This window comes from Galleria mellonella, unplaced genomic scaffold (genome assembly GCF_026898425.1).
Source record: "Galleria mellonella isolate WM207_F2 unplaced genomic scaffold, CSIRO_AGI_GalMel_v1 utg537, whole genome shotgun sequence".
Taxonomy (NCBI): domain Eukaryota; kingdom Metazoa; phylum Arthropoda; class Insecta; order Lepidoptera; family Pyralidae; genus Galleria; species Galleria mellonella.
In genome coordinates, this window is record NW_026442112.1 from 4,500,222 (window position 1) to 4,523,865 (window position 23,644).

General features: G+C 33.1%; 1 protein-coding gene across 1 annotated transcript in view; it reads left to right on the forward strand.

The window, feature by feature from the left end:
* Positions 1-23,644, forward strand: part of LOC113519268 (CUGBP Elav-like family member 3-B) — a 981,529-nt gene that overhangs the window by 941,450 nt on the left and 16,435 nt on the right. The window contains exons 6-7 of the mRNA XM_052898765.1: positions 19,059-19,217; positions 19,570-19,684. Coding sequence (XP_052754725.1) covers positions 19,059-19,217; positions 19,570-19,684 — 274 coding nt within the window. The remainder of the gene's footprint in view (positions 1-19,058; positions 19,218-19,569; positions 19,685-23,644) is intronic.

Consider the following 23,644-nt stretch of genomic DNA (forward strand, 5'->3'; position numbering starts at 1 on the left):
TCTATTCATCCGTCTCCGTGGTAATGAATTCATTGCTTCACCTTCAATAAAGGAAGACTTCTTTCACAAGCGTTACTATGGGAACGTTCCTATGATATTTCTATATACAGACGAGTCCAAGATTATCTTTTATCCTGGTTGCGTCCTACTGGAAATGATTCGCACCCTATTCTTCCTCTCCCTAGTGACGTTTCACGCTTCACATGTGGACTTTCACGTAATATTACCGGTTTTTTTTTCTATACGAATACGCATCGACAATATTATTTGGAATGTAATTTGTGTCTCTATTCGTTTTACATGGAAGATAAAAATGTAAGCGAGACATAGGAGAAATGTATAACATGAATAGTATTATAATAAACTATCTGTTTCCCGCGACTTGTACGCGTAGTGTTGTCGTGTCTCATACCCCTCGGATGGACCTTTTAATTTAAAATTTTCGAAAAGTTCTCTTAGCCAATATAAGTGATATTATAAAATAAAACTTTTTCCAAATCTATATTCCAAATTTCAGCTTTCTAGACTTATTAGATTTATTGATTTTAATTTTAATTCTGAAGAAACATTTTTATAAGTATTGATTCATCATTTTCAACCATTATCTGTCCATTGCTGGGCATAGGCCTACCCCATGCCACTGCCATAAGGAACCGGAGCGTTTCTTATAGCAGTTTACCATTAGGAGGATATTACTAGTAGCTTCCATTCTTGGCAGGCGGGTTGGCAACCGCAGCTTGACTCATGGTGGTATTTTAAGAGGGACGCTGCTGCCCATACCTCTGTCTTTAAATTCCCTTAGTCGCCTCTTACGACACTTGCGATAAAGGTATAAAAATAATAGTTGGCGTATTCTTTGCCGAAACCACAATGCAGTATTGGTTAAGAGTAATTTATTTTTATATCAGCGCCAAAATAATATTAGCAAATAAAATCATATAAGTAAACTAATAATAGTTTAATAAATTATATGTATTTGATATTTTTGTGCAAAATTTTATACGAAAAAATGTCACTCTTGCGCCAACGTTCTCTATAAATTTTTGTATGTTTATGCAATAAAGAGTTAAATAAATAAATTCTAATCTAAAATTTTTGTATGTTTATGTAACGCAAAATTTCTAATTCGCAATTTCGCTTATCACCATAGTAAAACAGTAGGCATTTTGCATTGCCTAAATTAAGTCTTGGATGTAATTTTCAACAAAATCAACGTGTAGTGCAAAACGTACACCTATATTATCTCAGATCTGAGTATTTTGGGTTATGTCTTTAAATATTTATATATTTTTTTACATAGTTATAATATGCTTATACATAACACATATACAACAAACTATTGCTTATTTTACAATATTTTTTATTTGTAAAACCGTTGGTAGAAATCTTACCAATACAATACAGTTCATACCAATACAAGTCCAAGCGACATACCAGCACTATTATAACGGCTCGCCAACACAACCCTACGAATTTTTGATATTTCTATTTGCGCCGTTGAAAAGACACTGTTGCGTGCTTCCTTGAGAGATAGATTGTTATTTTGTTCTTATACGTTATTTTATACTTGTTTTGTAAGATTTTCAAAATATCGAAGATTAAACTATAACTGCATCAACTGAAGTGTCGCATCATTTGAGACGTTGTACAAAAGTCAATTGCTTGGCTACCTCTGTCCCATTCGTGTTTCAACCGTGAAGCAGTTGTGTTTGCATGGCTGTGTTTCGGTTTGAAGGGTGGAATATGGCGTGAATTTACTGCGTACAGAGGAATAACACCTGAGTCCTCAGGAATGGCAACGCATGGGGGGTATCATAGGCGATTCAGTATACTCTGTTATGTCCATGGTACTGCTCATGTCTATAGGCGACGGTTACCACTTTCCATCAGGTGGGCCGTCAGTTTGTTGGCCATTCTAAGTTGTATAAAAAAAAATATTGACGAAGCTGGGAAAGTCGTAGTTTTTCACCTGACCAATTATTTCTCTTAGCTCTGTTTGCGCAATATATCTCGTTTCGAACATTTTAAGTTTACACATTAAAAAAAACAAACGTCTTACAAATCTATTTTAGCTATTGAATTATTTTTTGTCTCTATCTTGTGAAATAAATTATATGACAACATTACATTGATATTTTAATGAAGTTACTAAACTACCGGTTTAATTTTAAAACACATTAGCAGTTAAATAGGTTTGAAGGAGATTTTCAGCTTGTTTGCCATTCTAAGTTGTATAAAAAAAAATTATGTAATTATCTTTTTTTATTTTTAATGAGACTAATCAAACTGTAAAAACTCTTTTAAAGAACCATAAACATCCCTATAACGACACCAGTTGGTTTAAAATTTATTATAATTTAAAAATAGCTTTATGTAAATGGATTAAAACATAAACTTTAACCCCCATCACCTGGTGTTCCGGTCGTTTTTCATCTTTATGTATATTTTAGTGTTGCCACGGTTAATTAATATTAGTAAACAAGGACTGGCAGACGTTGCTAAATAATAATTAAAAAAATGCCCATTTTAATTTTTTTTTGAAAATATGAATAAATATATACAGTTTTTAATTCCTATTATTATCTTATTTCTATATTTGGTGCTAAATTAATTAATTCAATATATTTTGTATTTAACTTGTAACTATGTAATACCGTACAAAAGTCGTCTATATTATGGGTATCTCTGTTCTATTCGTATTTTTACCGAAAAAATACTGTATTTATTTATATTGATAGACATAACTATATTGATTTGAAAAAAAAGATGTGGCAGTGAAATTACAGGGTACAGACAGAATATGTGACCATAATGAAATAATGAAAATTTACACATTTTTAAACCTCTATATATATATATATATATATATATATATATATATATATATATATATATATATATATATATATATATAGATAGATAGATAGATAGATAGATAGATAGATAGATAGATAATTTATTTACATTAAAAATACACATAATACACAGCAAAAGAGATATACGAGTAAGAATGAAAATAAAAAAACACAAATAAAAAAAACAAAGAAAACAAAATATATAAACTAACAATCTCCTTTCTTTCCCTTCCTTCATGCTTCATTTATTTTAATAAATAAATAAAATATAATAAAATAAAAATTGCACACTGCTAAGTACGTAACATTTAAATAAATAAATAAATTTGTGTAACAAGTATAAAAATTATACGCTACCAAGTCCATATCATTAGAAGACGGCCAAAAAGGTCGGATGTTGTGGAACTAAATCGTCACATTGGGAGACTCGTTGTCCAGTTAGGGATTAATTCGGCTTATTACATGGGCTCGTGTAAAAAATATAAAACAAAGCCATCTCTAATCCTAGCTGGGTGGGCTGCAGTATCCGCCAGCGTCCAACGCATAAACCCAGAGCGGTATACGTCCGTAATGACTGTCGGCGTATTATACTCGCGGTAGAATCGTGACCATTAAAAAACGTGGTCACGATTATATATATATATATATATATATATATATATATATATATATATATATATATATATATATATATATATATATACGATTAAATATGATATAATTAGTTATATATAAACTTAAGTTTTTCTAATTGTTTTTGTTTAAAAATTGTCCCAATATTGTACACCGCTCTACCCGCTGACATTGATGCTCCTTTCCACTTTGGGTGTTGCTGGAAGAGAACTCTTTTAGAGTTAAGCTCGCCTTTGTACATTTGATTACCTCCGTCATATTTGTATGTATTATAAGTGTAAAAGAATAAAAATATAATAAAAAAACATCTACAAATCATTGATTCTACATAATATTTAGTTTTTTTATATTAAAATTATACTTTCTAATATGTCCTTTCTGTGCACTTTAATCCAACCAATATTTCGTTAAATTAAACAGTTGAAGTGAGTAACAAGTGTTCACTATACTTTGAGCATAGAACCGAGTTAAAATTCAAGTATTGAAATACAGCTAGTCAATTACCGTCACAAACGCTTACCTGCGCCTCTACACCGGGAGAGAAGCTCGTTATAATTGGCCATTCAATAATATAAATGCAATATCCCAATTTTAATCTTAAAGTTTAAATCTTAAAAATTTACAAGGTATAGAAGCATATTACCTTAGTTCTCAGAAATGGCTACGCATGAAGGGTATCATCGGTGATACAGTATACTCTGTTACGTCTAGGGTACGGCTCATGTCTATAGGTAACGGTTAGCACTTTCCATCAGGTGGGCCGTCAGCTTGTTTGCCATTCTAAGCTGCATAAGGAAGCCTCTTAGAGAACTTTAAACAGACACCACATTATTCAATTTGCAGACACTAAATTAATTAAAAAAGTACTATGGCCTAGTGGTAAACTATCTCAATACAGATTAAAAATCGTAATTTCGAATTTGACTGACACCATAAACATGCGCACTTTCCCACAAATAAAGACAAACTTATGATAAACAGATGTACAATACATGTCTAAACTGTGTGATGCCTTAAAAAATAAATAAAAGTCTGTCTTATTAAAAATAAAAAGTATTTAAAATAATATGTTTCATAAAAATTGTTTATAGACATATAAAATTAGAAATAAACATTGTTGCACTGACTAAACAACGTTTAATAAACTCAGTTAAGTTTATAACATCGACTGAATAATATTTAATCACTTAGACAAAGTTTTGTTGAATACTGTAAACAGTGTCTAAAGATAACCATTGTTTTAAATTAATTTTTCTTATTAAACCGTGTGTGTTAATTGAAACTGACTGAATATTCAATTTTGGTCCCTACAAGCAGCACCCGTTCTCTAGTATGACGAATGAGTCAGCCGTCATTACGCTCAACCATATTTAAGGGAACTCGACGACACTTCGCCATATAAAACCTATTTATCAGTAAAACAATAAAATTGTAAACAATAATAAAACAATTGCGCATCGAAACAATAAAAGTAGAAAGTACCAACTCGTTTATTTACAAACAAAATGTCCGTTTGTACGGAGAGCGACATAAGAGCGTACAATGGTGAACATCTGTTACCTAAGTTCATTCAAGCCTAATCCCGCCTCCCGTCGGCCTTATAGTTGAGCAATTCCAGGGCCCTTTATTGCCCGAGTAAACTTTAAAAGATTCCAATTAAGTTAGAGGCGTACAAGGCGAAGCTTTTATCGCTGTACCCTCTTACAGAACAATGGCCAACGAGCGCAAGCTTTGACGCTCCATCACAACACTAGCACATGTCCATTTGTAGGAGAGAATTAGACCCGGCCATCTATGAGGGCGGCCTAATAAAACCGCGCTAAAGCCACCTTAACCATAAAAACAAAGGAAAGACTGCGCAATGTCGCCAAAATTAGCGTTAAATTGAAGTAAACCGTTGATTTAGTTGGGTAAAGGATTAAATGACGGTATTAAGGTCGTGAGGTCACATTTGTAGACGGCGTTGTGGCGTTTTAATGGGAATTTCCTTTTGAGTGCATACAGAAATGTGGACGCCATACGATACGGAGTATAAAATCCTAAATAAGTACATTTTTTTTTTTTGGAATAATTACCGGATCAAAATTATTTTTGTTTTCAACCGATAGATAGATAGAGATTTACCAGAGAGATACTTTGTACAAAAGTCGATTGCTTGGCTACCTCTGCCTATTCGTTTTTCAACCGTAAAGCAGTTGTGTTTGCATGGCTGTGTTTCGGTTTGAAGGGTGGGATATGGCGTGAATTTACTGGGTACGGAGGAATAACACCTGAGTCCTCAGGAATGGCAACGCATGGGGGGTATCATGGGCGAAACTGTATACTCTGTTATGTCCATGATACTGCTCGTGTATATAGGCGACGGTTACCACTTTCCATCAGGTAGGCCGTCAGCTTGTTTGCCATTCTAAGTTGCCCAAAAAAAAAATATTCAAACAAATGAGATTCAATTCAAATTCAAGTTATTTCATAAAAAAAAGTACTGATTATGTAATTGTGTAAACAATATAACAATTATGTAAGTGTCACTTAATATGTTCGAGTTTTCAAGAAGTTTCCATAATTTATTGACAAATTAATTTTTATGTAACTCAATTTAAATCTATTGACCGACTTCAAACAGATGGAGGTTTTTAATTCATTTGTAGTTTGTTATTTTTTTTTTTTTGTTTATTACCTCATAACTCCGTTAGTACAACTGATTCGGAATGTATTTGGAAAAATCGATTTTTTTTATCTGAAAAGATATATTTACAAATCAGATGCATAGAAATTTTATCAAAATCGATTTTGGACTTTAGTTTGGATTGATTAATTAATAATGATTGGATTTACCGCAATTAAAGTCGGTTTTATTTTTTATAAAACACATCTTGAATTATTATTCTTTCTTTTTTTACATTTTGGTATAACTTTTATTTTTTATTATGTTTTGAAAATTATATCAATAAAACCAAAGATATTTTTCCAAAATTTTGCCCTTTTAATCGTGTTTTAGAAACAAAACGGCCGCCTACCGATATCAATTAACTAAATCAGCTTAGTGGATCTCGTGTAAAAACTCCTTAAGGCGCCGCCAGAGCTTTTAGCATTCACACCCTTTGTAACGGATTTAAACCAGTTTGAACTAGTTTAATCTCGCCATCGCTCCAATCACACCTAGCTATTTGTGTTTCAATTAAGGAGGCCGATTTTGCGGTTCTGCGATGATTAATCGCCGTAATAACTTAAAGTAGTAGACTTGTTTATAATGCTTCAAATTGATGCCCGGGCTTAAGGCGTTTCGGCTGCGATCCAGATGTTACCCTTCAAACATTAGCGAGTTAGACGGACAAAGGGTTTTTTTTTATTTTTATTAAAATTAAGAGATTTCTTTCATTAATACCGAATGAAAATTAAGTCATTAGCATTTTTTTTTATTCAACTTGGAATAGCAAACAGGCTGACGGCCCACCTGATGGAAAGTGGTAACCGTCGCCTATAGACATGAGCATAACTTTAAAAGTAGTCAAATTGAATATTTTTCTCAATAAAACATTTATAGGTCCCCATACTAACTTGAACTGGGTATACCTATTCCTATGCGATCTTCAAATTTTCTAGTAAATTTAATAAATTTATTTCTGGTAAATGTAACTAAACGATGTGTGTACAAAAAAGATGTTCAACAAAGAATTATAAGAGAGTACTTAATAAGAGTAATAAAAGCCAAAACTATAATAATTTTGGTTGTAATTCCTAATTAAAAGTATTGCACCAAATTGTATACAATTTTCACAGCTGTATCCACTTTTAGACTTACGAATTGTACATTTTTTGTTTTATAAAAAACAGTTATTAACGCGTTCGAATAAACTATGATAATTTCTTTGAATTATCTTAACGTTTTGACCAGGTTATACCAACCGTGGTCAAGAGTTGACTGTTCACAGCTGTATTACTAAAGGTGCAACATAAAATATGGTATAATTAATTATATATTTTATTACTTGATACGTTATCTAACAATAAAAAATTGTGTCCCACAAAATACCGATCTCAGTTGTAACAAAACCAGGTATTTTGAATTAAAACCGATACCGTACAGAAACGATTTTCATAAAATGGGACGAACCTGTAAGTATATAGTTTCAAATGAAAAATGAATTATCCAAATCGGTTTACAACTAACCTGAAAGCCTCCATCTTTTTCAAGTTCGTTGAAAATGATCTATTTATTTTATTTATTTAATTCATTATTGTACACATCAGTTATAAGAATACGACAGAGGCAATCAAATGTACAAAGGCGAGCTTAACTCTGCAAGAGTTCTCTTCCAGCAATACCCAAAGTGGAAAGAAACATCAATGTCAGCGGGTACAGCGGTGTACAATATTGGGACAATATTTAAACAAATTATTGTATGTATATATCTATATTGTGTATAGTGACCTATCGCTTGTTTTCTAACTTTTTACGGCCAAAAGTTAGTAGAAAATAAAATATGAAGCTTCATCCGACTGAATGCAAAGCTAGAATTTAATATGTCTGTAAATATCTAGTATGTACGAATAGATGACAAAACCACTCGCCACTATGACCTCGTGCAACGTAGATTCGGCAAAATCGAAATTTCAAATTCGCCACGCTATAATCTGCACGACTGCAGGAGCGGCCACTGTGGCGTACTTATCGACGTTGTACCGCCGTTCTAGCTTGTCAGCGGCGTCATTTAACATTTCAGATTTCTCCCCTATTAACGTTCCTGCTAGTAACCGTGACTTCTCTACATAACAGTAGTAATAGAATGAATGAATGAAAATTTATTTCAATAAACCATAACACTTACATATACTTAGATTATAAGTAATAACAACATAAAAATAAATAAATAAAATATAGAAAAGTTTACATTTATATATTCTTTATATGTAGTAGAAATCAGTCAGTGTTATGATAAAGAAAAAGGATGCTAATTCAGCTTAAGGTTCCTGCAAAAGTAGAAACGCTGATTTTCAATTAGCACCTCATCACCTAGCCCGGTCCATCGAGATCATGAATAAGTAACACAATACACAAACATGCGCATAACAAAAGGTAAAAAACAAAAATATCAGTAAACAAAGAAAAACAAGAACAAAAACAGTTTTCGAAAAACAAGAACAAAAACAGTTTTCGACCCTATGTGTAATAAACAAGTATCCAATATAAATAATAATAAATCCAGTAAAAATGAATCCAGTAGCCTTGACAATAGCTGTACGAAAAAAAACACATTACATTATTTCTAAATATAAAATCTGTTCTTATAAGACACAAAGAATTGGGGATAAAAATTTAAAACTCAAATAAAGCATCGTCCAAATATTCATTACATATATTACACCATACACAATATATATATACATATATACACATATATACACATACATACATATATATACATATATACACACACATATATAGACATACACATAAAAATATTTATTAGATGTACACATATTTTTATGTTATATCCTAGCCAAATAAAAATTATGTATTAACAATCCGACGGCTATCCAGTAGCCTAATACTATCCCACTATTATTCCTCGGGTTAAGCTTCAATAAAACTCCGTACTAAGCCGCCTGGATTCAGTATAGTATTTTAATTTAACATACTGTTTCCTACAATTGTAGTTTTTTTTCGATCGGTGAAAATGGCATGGTAACCCCGCTTGCGCTAACAGGATACGCTGGCGGAGCACCAGTGAAGGGTGATAGATGAGAATGAAAACAGGCCAGTTAGCCTATCATGATGAATTCATCAGGAATTAACCATGATAGTTTCCAATGGGAACCGCGAGGACGTCGACCTGCTTGGATATATTGCTAGAAATAGGGTTGTTAATCTCCATTACTAGCAATCCCTTTCTCCCCTACACTTGTATTATATGTTCTGTCATTATGCAACTCCGTTATTATATTAATTTAATTTATATGTATATTAATGGGATTTTTTATGAACTTACTATGTTTGTTGTTACCGACAATTGTTTCAACTTCATTTGTAAATCTTCTTTTGGATGCATACGGCTTTGCATCACAGCGTCTCACCTTGCACAGAGAGCTGCAGCTAACAGAGCTCACAAAGACGAGATAGCGTCGACAAGAGACATTTTTTTTAATTTAATTAAAAAAAATGTGTAATGTCCAAGTAGGTACCACTTGGTATTCATTTTTAACGGTCAATTAGATCAAGTCTTTATATATGTAAAATAATGTATAGATTAATATTTTTTTTTTTAATCTTTAACAAAACTGGATACAAACTTAAAGGCACACAGCCACAATTTGCTCATCAGTGAGTCATCATAGCCGTGATCTGGCGCTTGGGCCGGGGGCAGGCCATTGTGCGATTGTGCCCCTCCCGCGCCCGCCGCCGCTTCCGCAAGCCACTGCCAGCCCGCTCTCGCTTCCGCTAACCCGCTCTCGCACTAGGGTTGCCAACGTGTTATTTTGTAATAACTAATTATGTTTCTAAGATATAATAGTTAGAAATAATAGTTGTTTTTCCTTTAATTGGCAAAAATATACTTATAAAGAGATCTTATTCAAATTGATTACAGTTTTTTTTTTTTTCTATTAATGAAATATAGAATTTTGTTCTTTCTTTTTAATTAAATAATGTTTAATCAAAAATTACATTAAAATAATTATTTACATTTAATCACAAAATATATATTTCTATTTGAATGAACACTAATAAGAGACACTAAGAAGTCATTTGCATAATTATCTTTGTCTTAATAATTTCTGTTGCAAAACAAAACAGAATTACTGTTTCCGTATAGATAACTTCCAGCAGCAGTATTTCCGAACCAATACGACAACATAACCTTCAAGAAAAGAGCATATTCCTTTTTAAAAGGCCGGCAGCACAACACTAATGCCGTAGTTGTTGTGGGTGATCATAGGCGGCGGTAATCACTTACCATCAGGTGAGCCGCATGCTCGTTTGCCCCCTGTGTTGTAAAAAAAAAAAAGTTCTATGGTAAACATTACACAACATCAGTATGTTCATGATTTGAAATATATAAGTGAGATTTTTTTTTAAATTGTCTACAACGAACGAGGGGCGCCTTTGATATTTCTAGAAATTCATTATCTGTATTGGCTACATTTTTTTTAAACAACTTAGAATGACAAACAAGCTGACGGCCCACCTGATGGAAAGTGGTAACCGTCGCCTATAGACATGAGCAGTACCATGGACATAACAGAGTATACCGTTTCGCCCATGATACCCCCCATGTGTTGCCATTCCTGAGGACTCAGGTGTTATTCCTCTATACCCAGTAAATTCACGCCATATCCCATCCACCCTTCAAACAGAAACACAGCCATGCAAACACAACTGCTTCACGGTTGAAACACGAATGGGACAGAGGTACCTAAGCAATCGACTTTTGTACAAAGTCTTCCTCTGGTAATATATACATACATACATACCTTAAAAAAATATGGAAGATACATATTTTTTCACATTAATTACATTTAAAACAATAGCTAAAGTCACAGTACTCGGTACTTCGGTAACTAGAAGAAATGTTGTTGAGTGGCGACCTCGTCCAAGCGAATGTACTATGGAGTGACTCCCACGAGTTAGAGTGAAGATTTCAAAAATATAGCAGTCTTCAAGACAGTCGCTGAATGCAAGCGCTGCATTTATATTCAATGAATAATAACAATATTTATTTATTTATCTCACAACTTTTTTGAGTACAATGAAACACTTAAAATAATACCATGGATACATCAAACTTATAGAGAAATGAATAGGTTTTTATAATGAATCGTCTAAAATAGATTAAATTTCTAAACACTCATTGAGTTAATAAACACCGTGGCAACCCTAGAGCCGGCCATTAAGTGCCAGTTTGGCAGGAAACCCTCTGTCTCGGAGGCCGTTATTTACTGTTGATCTCGATCTGTCCTGTCCTATACATATGGCACAGCTTATACGCCCACTGTTTGTTTTAGGTGTAAGAGAGGTCAGTGTTACAACACAAATATATGCATTACATTACACTGTTGGAATTAATTATTACATACATTGTACGTATTTTTTTTACATATACCTTAAATTGTAATTTATTAATACTGTATCTACCATACTATATCATATCAGCCGTTAACTGTCCACTGCTGGGCATAGACCTCTCCCTATTGGATTTGCCAGTAGTTGCCATGCTTGGCAGGCGGATTGGCAACCGCAGTTAGGCTTTTGGTGATGTTTTAGGGGGGATGCTGCTGCCCATCCTTCGACTATTAAGTTCCTTTATTCGCCATTTACATCATCCACGGGAAAGGAAGGGGTGACCTATTCTATACAGGGACCACACGGTGAATCACTGTATTTTTTTTAAATAATTGTATAAATATCGCAAAAAATGTACAATTTTTTGCGAATAAATTTTTATGTTTTCGGCTCTATACTATTATTAACCTATGATGTCCCACTGCTGGGCAAAAGTCTCATCCATCCCATTATTAAAATTCATCGCAGTATAAAAATTTAAACAGTAAAATGAGCACAGTTAATTTTTTTATGTTTATTTCTAAATTAAACAGTATTAAACAGTATTACAGCGTTCATAGGCTACGGTAACCGCTTACCATCAGGTGGGCCGTATGCTTGTTTGCCACCTCAGTGGTATAAAAAAAAAAAAAATTAAGTTTTAACAAAAAAAAAGTTCTATTATTTTTTTGCAATTTTGGTTAAACCAAAATCAAAATGAATACCGTATAAGTTACTTGAGCATTTATTTTAGTTATTTTAAACGTAACTAATTATATTATAAATTAATAATAGTCTATGGGAGAGACATATGTACAGCAGTGGACGGATGATTAATAGGAAAATAAATTTATTTAAAAACTGTCCTCTTTCGCGTACCCCTAAATCGTATGAAATGGCGAGAACGGGATACCTAGTTCCACTAAGTGTACCAAACTAGAAAAAAAATATATGCCCATATGTGTAGCTCTACGCTTTCATGTAGTGCTACGAACACTACGCCTCTACGTATCACTAGATGCTACGCGTCCGCGTAGAACTGCATCTGAGGACGGTTATCGCTACGAACATTACTCGAATTACATAGTACCGTCGGTTCTGTGTAATTCTTTTAATATATTTTTTAATATATTCTTGTAATTCTTTTAACATATACATAATACACATATACATACAATATACATATACTCGTACATACACAGTGAAAGAGATAAAAGAATGAAAAACAAAAACAAAGCAACAAAGGAAAAAACAAAAAGCAAAATATATAAAACAACAATTTCCTTTTTTTTCATGCGTGTAAATGTAATAATAAATGCAAAAGTTTGTAACAATGGAAGAATGTTTGTTACTCTTTCACGTTAAAGCTACTTAACAGATTTCAGTGAAATCTGGTACGCGAGTAGGTTATACCCTATTTTAATACACAGGATACTTCATGTACTGATTCAATCATGTGAGTGAATCTATGAGATATAGCTAGTAAATGACACTTATTTATTTTTGTTGCCAACTTTATAATTATTTTAAAATAAATATTATTCAATAGAGATTATTTGCTTACAATTAAGGAGCGAGTTATTTCTTGTCATATAATATTTTTCTCATGGAAATGAAATATTTTCCAACCGCATTTTTTTTTATACAACTTAGAATGGCAAACAAGCTGACGGCCCACCTGATGGAAAGTGGTAACCGTCGCCTATAGACATGAGCAGTACCATGGACATAACAGAGTATACTGTTTCGCCCATGATACCCCCCATGCGTTGCCATTCCTGAGGACTCAGGTGTTATTCCTCTGTACCCTGTAAATTCACTGCCATATCCCACCTTTCAAACCGAAACACAGCCATGCAAACACAACTGCTTCACGGTTGAAACACGAATGGGACAGAGGTACCCAAACCATGTAACATACATAAAGGAATCGTAACGACGTCAGTTATGGACCGACTTGGATTTTTTTTTATTTATTTATTAAAATGTATTTACGTATTGGTCGCATAGAAATTTTAATACAAACGATTCAATAGTTTTTAAAACATAACAATTAATTTCAACTTCGACTAAAATTGGTATTTTTTGTCTTAATAAAAATTATTAAATTATTTGAAAATTACGCTTTCTGTGTGCAAATATAATTATGTCGTTAAATCAAACGACACAGTACACCACTATAAATCAGAAACCGCACAAGAAAATCGTTAACCGCACTTACGCCTAGTTCAACAAACACGTAAATTACGGCGGATATTGCGCGAACAGTAGCGAGTTTTGCAACAACAATTAAGAGACTAATATTATCCCGTTAATTGGACGAGACAGTGTAACGGAGAGGCCCCGTGAACCTCGTTATCGCTGAGACGCCGCGGGAACGCAACGATTACGTCATAAAATAGGCAATAAACGCAACAGTACACGAGTGGTATACTTATAGCGAACTGTTCGACGGCGCAATTAATGTGAACCGCGCCAGCTGTGGACAAGATTTGATTGTGCGAAGAATGTAACCCTTTCAACTATGTCTACGACGTAAACAACACATTCTTTTTCGATGGGTGTCGTAAGAGGTGACTATGGGAACTTAATGGTTGAGAAATAGACAGCAGCGTCCCTTTTTAAACGTTACCAAAACCTAATTGCGGTTGCCAACCCGCCTGCCAAAAACTACTGCCAGAACCCTCCCAATAGGACTTCCTCTACTTTGTTTTGCAAATAGATGGAAAAAATAAATAGAATAGGGATTGTTTGACAAGCCTTCGCCTATGTTCAGCGGCGGTATTTTGTAAACAATTACACCTAATGTTCCAACATACCAGATCCCGATAGCGCAGGCGGGGTTACCATTCCATTATTACGCATTAAAAAAACATACCAGGCTGGCACACTCAAGATATTTCGAATTCTCAAATCTAGCCCAAATTAAGAAGTACTATAGATGCTGCACAATTGAAATTCCAGAGGGAGACTTTGTACAAAAGTCGATTGCTTGGGTACCTCTGTCCCATTCGTGTTTCAACCGTGAAGCAGTTGTGTTTGCATGGCTGTGTTTCGGTTTGAATGGTGGGATATGGTGTGAATTTACTGGGTACAGAGGAATAACATCTGAGTCCTCAGGAATGGCAACGCATGGGGGGTATCATGGGCGTAACAGTATACTCTGTTATGTCCATGGTACTGCTCATGTCTATAGGCGACGGTTACCACTTTCCATCAGGTGGGCCGTCAGCTTGTTTGCCATTCTAAGTTGTATAAAAAAAAATGTATATGACACTGTATATGTTTTCTAATGGCCGTGTGTGGGAGGCGACTATCACCAAAAACCTAACTGCGGTTGCCTACACACATTTTTTTTTCCGTGTGGAAAATCTTCGGAAAGACCGTCCCATCTGCCGAAGGGAGGGCAGCTGGGGTGTGTGGGAACTAAAAACCACACGACGTACCTCGAGGCGCGCCAAACATGGCAAATACTGCCAAAACTCCCCTTATGAGGAATGCTTATGTTCAGCGGTGAAGAATTAACAGCTGGAATAATAAAATGTTATCTAATATATATACTTATATATAATATATACTTAGGTAAGAAAGAATTTAAAATAGATAAATTCTCTTTTCTAAAAAGTTCAAAATACCCGTAGTATATAGATAGATAGATAGATAGATAGACAGATAGACAAAATAGCATCAGCGTTATTAATAACTATGTACTCAAACCTAAAATTACAGTTCAATATGTTTGTGCATTAACGGTCCCCTTAGCGCAGTGGCAGCTACTTAGTGGGTGATAATGGAACCATAACCCCACCTGCGCTAACAGTATACACTGGCAAGGCACCGGTGAGGGATGATACGTTAGAAAGAAAAGGCAGATCAGTTAATTCATTATGGTAGATTCAACAAGAATTATTCACGATGGTTTCCAGGAGGAACAGCATGGAAGTCGACCTGCTAGGATACATTGCTAGGGAATTAGCCATATTACTAACAATCTCACTTCCCCTGTGCAGTGGTAGACATCTTGCATTATTTATTTATTTATTTATTTATTTATTTATATATATATACATTTTTTGTTGAGTTTTACAAGTTTACCAATGCACTCACCAAAAACTAAAAAATCAAACATTATAATGATATAATACTGAAAAAATAATAATAATAACAAGAAAAAATCTAATTATGCTATATAAAATAAATATTAAAAATGCATTTTTGCGTATTTTCAACAAAGTAATCCAACAGCTTCATCGCTACCATTATACTTTATCAGGTCCAAATCCACGCTGGATACCATCGCGTTTAATTCTTGTAAAATTCGTCACTACCTGCTTTCATCCTTACCTATCATCTCTCACTAGTACCCTGCCATCGTAAACCCATACCGCAGAGGAATTACCATTCCATTCTCATCCATTAAAAATACAAACGATGCTATTATAAATTTTTGATACATAATACATTTTCTAACAAGTGTACTGTTATCACAAGTCCACTTTAACACAATATAATAACAGTGAGTTCTCGTGACGTAACTTGGGATTTAACCCGAAACGTTACACCATTAACGTTCAAGCGACACGTAAGTACAGCAGACAACAACATTGTAACATGCGATTATGAACGTAAACCTCGTGCTTACATTGTGGGCTATCTTTAGAGTTTCATCGACAAATGGACCGCCCCATAACTTAACAACGACGTGCATTATCTGTTTTTGTATTCAGCGTAATTTGTAAACGTGCTTTTAGCATAGATTTTTGTATCTAAACTTGCAATTTACACTAACTTCACTACCAGTGTGAAGTTAGTGCAAATCGCATGTTTAGATAGACAGGAAAATAAATTCACATTTTATAGATAGATAGATACTCTTTATTGTTTCCTCCATAAGATTACAATAGTAAACTTATTATAAATACAAACAATTACAAGAAAATATTACACTGAGAAAACAATAGGCGGCCTTATCGTTAAAAGCGATCTCTTCCAGGCAACCTTTGGATGGAGAAGAGTAATTATAAACAGTTTCACTGGAGGCACGAAACTGTGTACGTTTTTTAAATACATATAGAAATATGCATACGTACAATAATGTGAATATATAAATGTATATTTTAAATTACTAATACATACATAAATAAATCAATATATATATATATATATATATCAATATATATATATACATATACATACATATACATTTACAAAAATAAAAAGAATTTGAGTATACTATCAGACACAAATTATGAATATGACAACTTGCTAAGATAAAAGTCCTTAATTTTTGTTTTAAAACTTGGTAGGTACATTATAGTTTGTATAGAATTTAATATTTTAACTATAGTTATATTAAAAATTTTTGATACCTTCAGTTACTTTGTTATAATTTTCATAAGGATCTCTATTTTGTTTATTTTTAATAAGATATTACCTATTGATTAATTTTTAAAATCAATTTATAATTTTTGAGTTTTGAGAACATAAAAAAAAAATAATCTTTCCTTTTTATTATATTGCCTATATATTGAAATTTCTGTTTTATTTTAAAAACTTTAATTCATAAAATAAAGAAATTTCTAAAATTAATAATGTAAATGCAAAACAAACAATTTTTTTCTTAATTTTATTCACTTAAAAGGTGTTGAATATCCGTTAATAAAGAAATAAAAATGTATTACTTTAACGATAAATAAACTATTAATGTGGTAAATAATTTGTTCATAAGTTACTAATTTTAAAGAAAATGAATTACATTTATAATTAGTAGTGTAATTTTTATTTACAGATTAAAAATAGAACATAAGTATTATATAATTAAAATAGCTTATTAAAAATAACTCATGCTACATGTTATTTTTTTTATATTTTTAGACAAAGTTAGACGCATATGCAAATATATGTCCAAATATTTAGCGTAAACATAAAATTTATGTTATTATTTAAAATTATGCTGACAACCATAATAAAATGTCTCTTTTTACTACATTAAGAATAATTAAAACGACAACAAATAACGAGTAAGTAGTCGCGATGAAATATTTAATTGACAGAATTAAATTGGAATCAAACAAATGAAAACGCCGTCGGAATAACATAAAGCACCGGCCGAGTTTCAATTCCAATCGAACGAGCCCACTCGCAGTGCATGCATAACAAAACGTGCACGGATCGATAAAGCAGCCGCCGACTAATTAACGCCCAATTAACGAAGTACTTAACGTCAGTCAATTAACGAAAGTGGAGCCTTAACGGCGGAACTATTACGCCCCGGATGGGAAGGAAGCCAGTTTTCCGCAAGAGAGGACGGCGAAGTTTGCGGGTCGTGCGTCTCGGCCGATGCATTTTTGGATACGAGCCCAAATAACTTGTTGCACCGCCGGGGCGGCGACCTGTTGCGCTCTACGTGCCCGGCCTATGCCACGCGGAGCCATTTTTGCCCGTTGTCTGCAAATACATAATGAATGCCGCTCGCATTCACCATTTAGTTCCCGCTGTAGGAGTTTTGTTGCTTTGTAGTTTGCGGCAAATTGAAATAGTCTTCGGAGTTTTAAGTGGCTTTCCGTTTGTTACGAGCGTAATGTTGAACGACTGCTGAATTATTCCGGTTTACTAGCTACTGTCGAGCGTGTGGAATGAGGCCGTAACTGACTTTTTGATGTCGCACAGGGAAAACTGTTGTTTGGTACAGTTTACACTATATTAATGGAACGATAACAAATATATATTTATTGCTAACACTATATATAAATCATTATATGTATATATAACACTTTTTATGACGATTACATTAAATTTTGAAGTAAATTATAAATTTTGTTATAAATGTTATTTTTATTACAATTTAGATTTTTTTTTTATACCACAGCAATGGCAAGCTAATATGTGGCTATGAGTTTTTGTTTAATAGATCAAGAAACACATACGAAGATAAAATCAAATATAATCACAATTAAAATATACATACTAATTTAACGAAACAACAATAAATCGTCGTAATTATATGTATATATATGTAACTATTTCTAATAATTTCTTTTACGTATTTTTACAAAATTTACCGCTGTAATCTTTTGAAGGAAACAATAAAAAGTATCTATCTGCTCGTATTTTTAACTAAACAAAACAACCCAACACACATATTATTAAAAATTATGATAATTTATGTAATATTAATTAGTACTCAGGCATTAAAATCATCTAAGTACATGTAATCCACAATAAGAATATAAGAATAAGAATATCTTTATTTCCTTTAACAAAATTAGCCTATGGTACAATATGGCTATGACTCCACACTAGGCAAAGCCTGTCTCGTGGAAGTCAAAGAAAGTAATTTTACAGTTATGTTCTAATCTAATCTATTCTAATCTAATCTAAGGTTTATTTCAATAATAAACTAGAGATTAAAAATCTATTATAACTTACTAGGATATTCGTAAACTATTTAAAGTAATATGAAACTATAAACTACTACTAGTCATAATTAACTGTAGGGAAAAAATTAACAGAATACATATAAATTGTTCCAGGGTGCGTCCTCGAGTCTAGTGGTGAAATTCGCTGACACCGAGAAAGAGAGACAACTCCGACGTATGCAGCAGATGGCTGGCAACATGAGTCTACTCAACCCCTTCGTGTTCAACCAGTTCGGAGCTTACGGCACCTACGCGCAGGTCATCACAGAGCAGGTGAGCTGTATTCTATACAGGAACTTACAAGTATTCTATCGGAAATTACGAATATTTTGTTGGAACTTACAAGTATTTTGTCGAAAGTTACAAGTATTTTGTTAGGAGTTACAAGTATTTAATTGAAAGGTACAAAAACTTTATTTGAAATTACAAACTTTATTATATCTGATTCATATGAAAAGCTTTTAATTACCCACTGTTCACCACAATTGTCCGTGGATGAAGTTGAAGTGGTGGCTTTGGTCCGTTCTTTATAGCAGTCTATGGGAGAAACCTATGTTCAGCAGGCATATATTATGCATAAAACACAAAGTGTTATTACAATTAATCATTCGTAATCATTCCTCAGCAACAAGCGGCTCTGATGGTGGCGGCGACCGCACAAGGCTACATCAGTCCAATGACGGCGCTCGCGTCGCATGCGCTCAACGGCATGGCCAATTCCGTCGTACCACCCACCTCTGGTGAGTTCGCAATGTAATAAGTGTTACACCATCACTCTAATGGCCTGCTCCTCAAACTAAGATACCCTGCATTATAAGAAATCAGGCAACATATGGAACCACAAACCAGGACACTCGAATGAAGCCAATTTGGAAAAAAAATCCATTTCCTAAAATTAGTCCGGCCGATGCGCTTAGCTTACATTTTTTTTAATTACTAAAAGTAACTACAAACATTTTCACTCCAATGTATTATAAGCAACATGCATATAATGGATCTCTGCAATACATTTAAAATAAATGTCCCATTTAAGGAGATTCATTGCACACAACGTTTTTCTCTACTTGAAGAAGCTGTGTTTAACTTTAAGTGTGGCTTGAATTCTTTCACACCGATTGTCGGTTATTTGAACTAAAAGTATGCTGTATGCTGTATGATCGTGTATGAGACCTCTAATGACAAATGTCATGTCAGATGTCATTTATTGCCAAATTGAATGATGTAGACTGACTTTATGATTGATTGATTGATTGATTGATTGTAAGTGATTATAAGTTATAACAAAAATAAATCTTTTAGTAAATAATTAAGATTGTGTTCCACATAACAAAATCGACTTCTATTTTATCAAAATCAGATATTTTGATTTAAAAACTTATCTACTGAAACGATTTTGGTAAAATTTATATAGGACCTACAGTAAGTATATCCTTTCAGATAAAAAATAATTTTCCAAATCGATTTACAGAGTTATGAGATAACAAACATAAAAAATACAAGCGAATTGAGAACCTGCTTCTTTTTGAAGTCGGATGAAAACTACAATACTTCACGCTGGTCCTTTTGATTCTCATTTCAAATCCTTATCTCCTTGTACATTTTTGACCCATATTTTAATGTTAACCTGTATTTCTAATATCTTACAGACTACGTACTAAATATTAATGTGTAATTAAAACATCTGTCTGGTGACGATATAGCGTAGGTAACGTACCCAACAGTATACTAGTCCATTATAACAGCATGGTAGCAGTACAAAATAATACATACTACGAGACATACACACGGCGCCATCTAGTTAAAAATTATGCAAAACTTGTACTAGACGATTTATAGACATACTTTTTTTGTAAATACATGCATGTTATATACAGAAATCACCCAGATCAATACAAACAGACATACTTTATGAATATAAATATTTGTATTATGCGGGAATCGTGCTATGTTAAACCGCTAGACCTCAAGAATTTTCGAATAAAGTTTCTTCGTGTACCCTTTCAAACTTGATTCCAGCATCTCTACAAAGGTTTGGAAAATATCTAGATCTGAGGTTTCCAGGCTTTTTTCTCATAGATCACTTTCAAAATTTTGCTGGTTCCGGTGTATCCCATGCAGGTACATTTCTAGCATGTTCCCAAAATTCGACAAAAAATGTGAAGATTAATTAGATCTAACTATGAAATCTGCGTTGCGGCTGAGTTCCAACCAAGAATTAATAATTTTCGAAAAAAGTGAGAACTGATTGCGCTGTGAATGGAGGTCAAGAAAGTGAAGTTGACTAATCAAAAAAGTGATTCCATCCGACTTTACTTTTTTGACATTCACTTACAGTACAAGGAACCAATCAATTCTCACTTACACTTATTTTTTTGTCACACCAACGTAAACCCATATCGAGTCTCCCTTGGACCCCTGGGGTCCATCTTAGGATCTAAGGATCTAGATAGATCCTTAATAATGCAAATTAACTGTCCATACCCAAGTCTATTATATTATCACAATAAAATTACCCGAATGATTTTTATAAAAAATATTAAATGTACAGCTGACGTCATAATTTATTAGCGGGAGGTAAGCCCACCGCCGTCTCTCAAATCAACTTTACCGAGGAAAATTAGTTTGTAATTAAAATTGACATACAAAATTTTGGGGCCAAAATCTGAAATCTCTCGAACTCTGAGCCCTTCATGAACGGGGATAATAAAGCGCAAGATCACTCTGACTAATAATATTTATAATTTAATATTTTATCTCGAACCCCCATTCAAATTGTACTTTGTAAAGTCATAAAAAAGTTATTTGATTGGAATTATTTTGTTTAATTCCGCTACCATTAGTATGTGTGTGACTGCCAACACTCGAAGATTGACCACCACTACTACTGCCAGAAATTCCACAATCTTCCATATTAGCCATCAATCTTTGACTGCCATTTTATTCACTCACTGGTTTTTCTAAACTTGTTCATCTTCGAGTATTGGCAGTCATACATATACATAGATATATACTAATGGTAGCGGAATTAAACAAAATAATTCTAATAAAATAACCAGTGACATGGATTTCCACAATATAACACTTAGTACATAAAGAAGTATCTCTGTCCCTCTCACATTTCTGTCGTGTAGCACTTGTGTTTTTATGGCTTTTTTATAGTTTAAAAGATAAAATATAGAATTTAAATTACAGGGTACAGAGGCATAATATCTTAGGTCTCTAAAATGGCAATGCATGGGGGATACCATTGAAATGGCAGCATATTCTGGTATGGCCATGATACTATTCATATTTACAGATGAGGATTACTACTTTCCATCAGGTGGACCGTCAGCTTATTCGCTATTTCCGATTACATAAAAAAAAAACGTTTACATGCATTTTCTATACGCCTGCTAGTACGGGATAGTGTTATTATCTATTTCAAAAACATTTCATACCTTCTTAAATTTTATAGGAGGGTCATTGATCGCGCCCTGGTCGCAGCGACCCCTGTCCAATGTCCACACAAACGACGTAATTCGTTCAAAGAAGTACACATATGGTCTTTGTAAGGCAATCGTCATGCTTAGTATTCCGACTGGTGTTCTGGCCCAGACTTACGTCTCTCGGCGACAAATTGAGTTTTTCTTTTAGAACTTATTTTATTAGGTCCCATCTGGTTGCAATTCAGTCTACAAAGAAATGTCTATAATGTGAATTGTATAGGTTAGATGGTTGGAAAATTGCTAGTAAGATTTGAAGGTGCTAAATGAAAGTATTGTATGGTGTTAGTTTTTTTTTTTTTATTCTATTTGATGTTCTATCTGCGGTTTATGTGATTACTGTCGTTATTTTTGAAAGCTTGTAATTGGCCTTAATTATGTAGCGTACCGAAAGTATTCTTCCTTCCTTATGTATTATTGTCGATTGTAAATTTTCCTATTGTTGTAAAATTAAATATTGTAACTGCACTTGATTTTTGAAATTGAAATTGAAATCATTTATTTGCTGGAATAAGGTACATTTTTAGGTGTTACTTTACAAGAAAAATAGTCCAATCTTATTCTGCCACACTGTAGGCGTGCAAATATAAAAACTTATTAAACAAAACATTAAAATAATTTTATCATAATAACATAAACATTTGCAATAATATTTTGTCACTTTTTGTATCTATTCATGTCAATTCATTGTAATATAAAATCATTAAAATATAGACAACACAAAGTGAACACATATCTAATCATTTATAATTATTCTATCATTTAAAACTCATTTACTGAGTAATAACATTTATCCATAAAAAGCTTGAAGAGCTTAAGCTTTTAACGTGGGATTGCTCTTGGTAACATTATTAATCTATGTTTTTTCTAGAATCGTTCAATAGTTATTCTCTAGTCAGTATTAGGATTTTTTTTTAAATAGACAAGCACTACAAGCCGGGATAGTAAAATCATGCTAACAAATAGATAGATATATGATTTTTTTTTTCATCACTTACAGCACACAAATAACATCAGTTCTTGGTACATATTTAAAAAAAAAAGAATACATATACAAAAAAAAAAACAAAAGGAAAGTGCTTAAATTAAAAAGGGAACAATTTTTCATGCTTGTGCAAAATGTAAATAAAAAAAATATAATGTATTGTAACACAAAACGGTCACAACTCAGTTTATTGCTTTGCTCTCAAAGAGCAAAACACTGATATAATACGT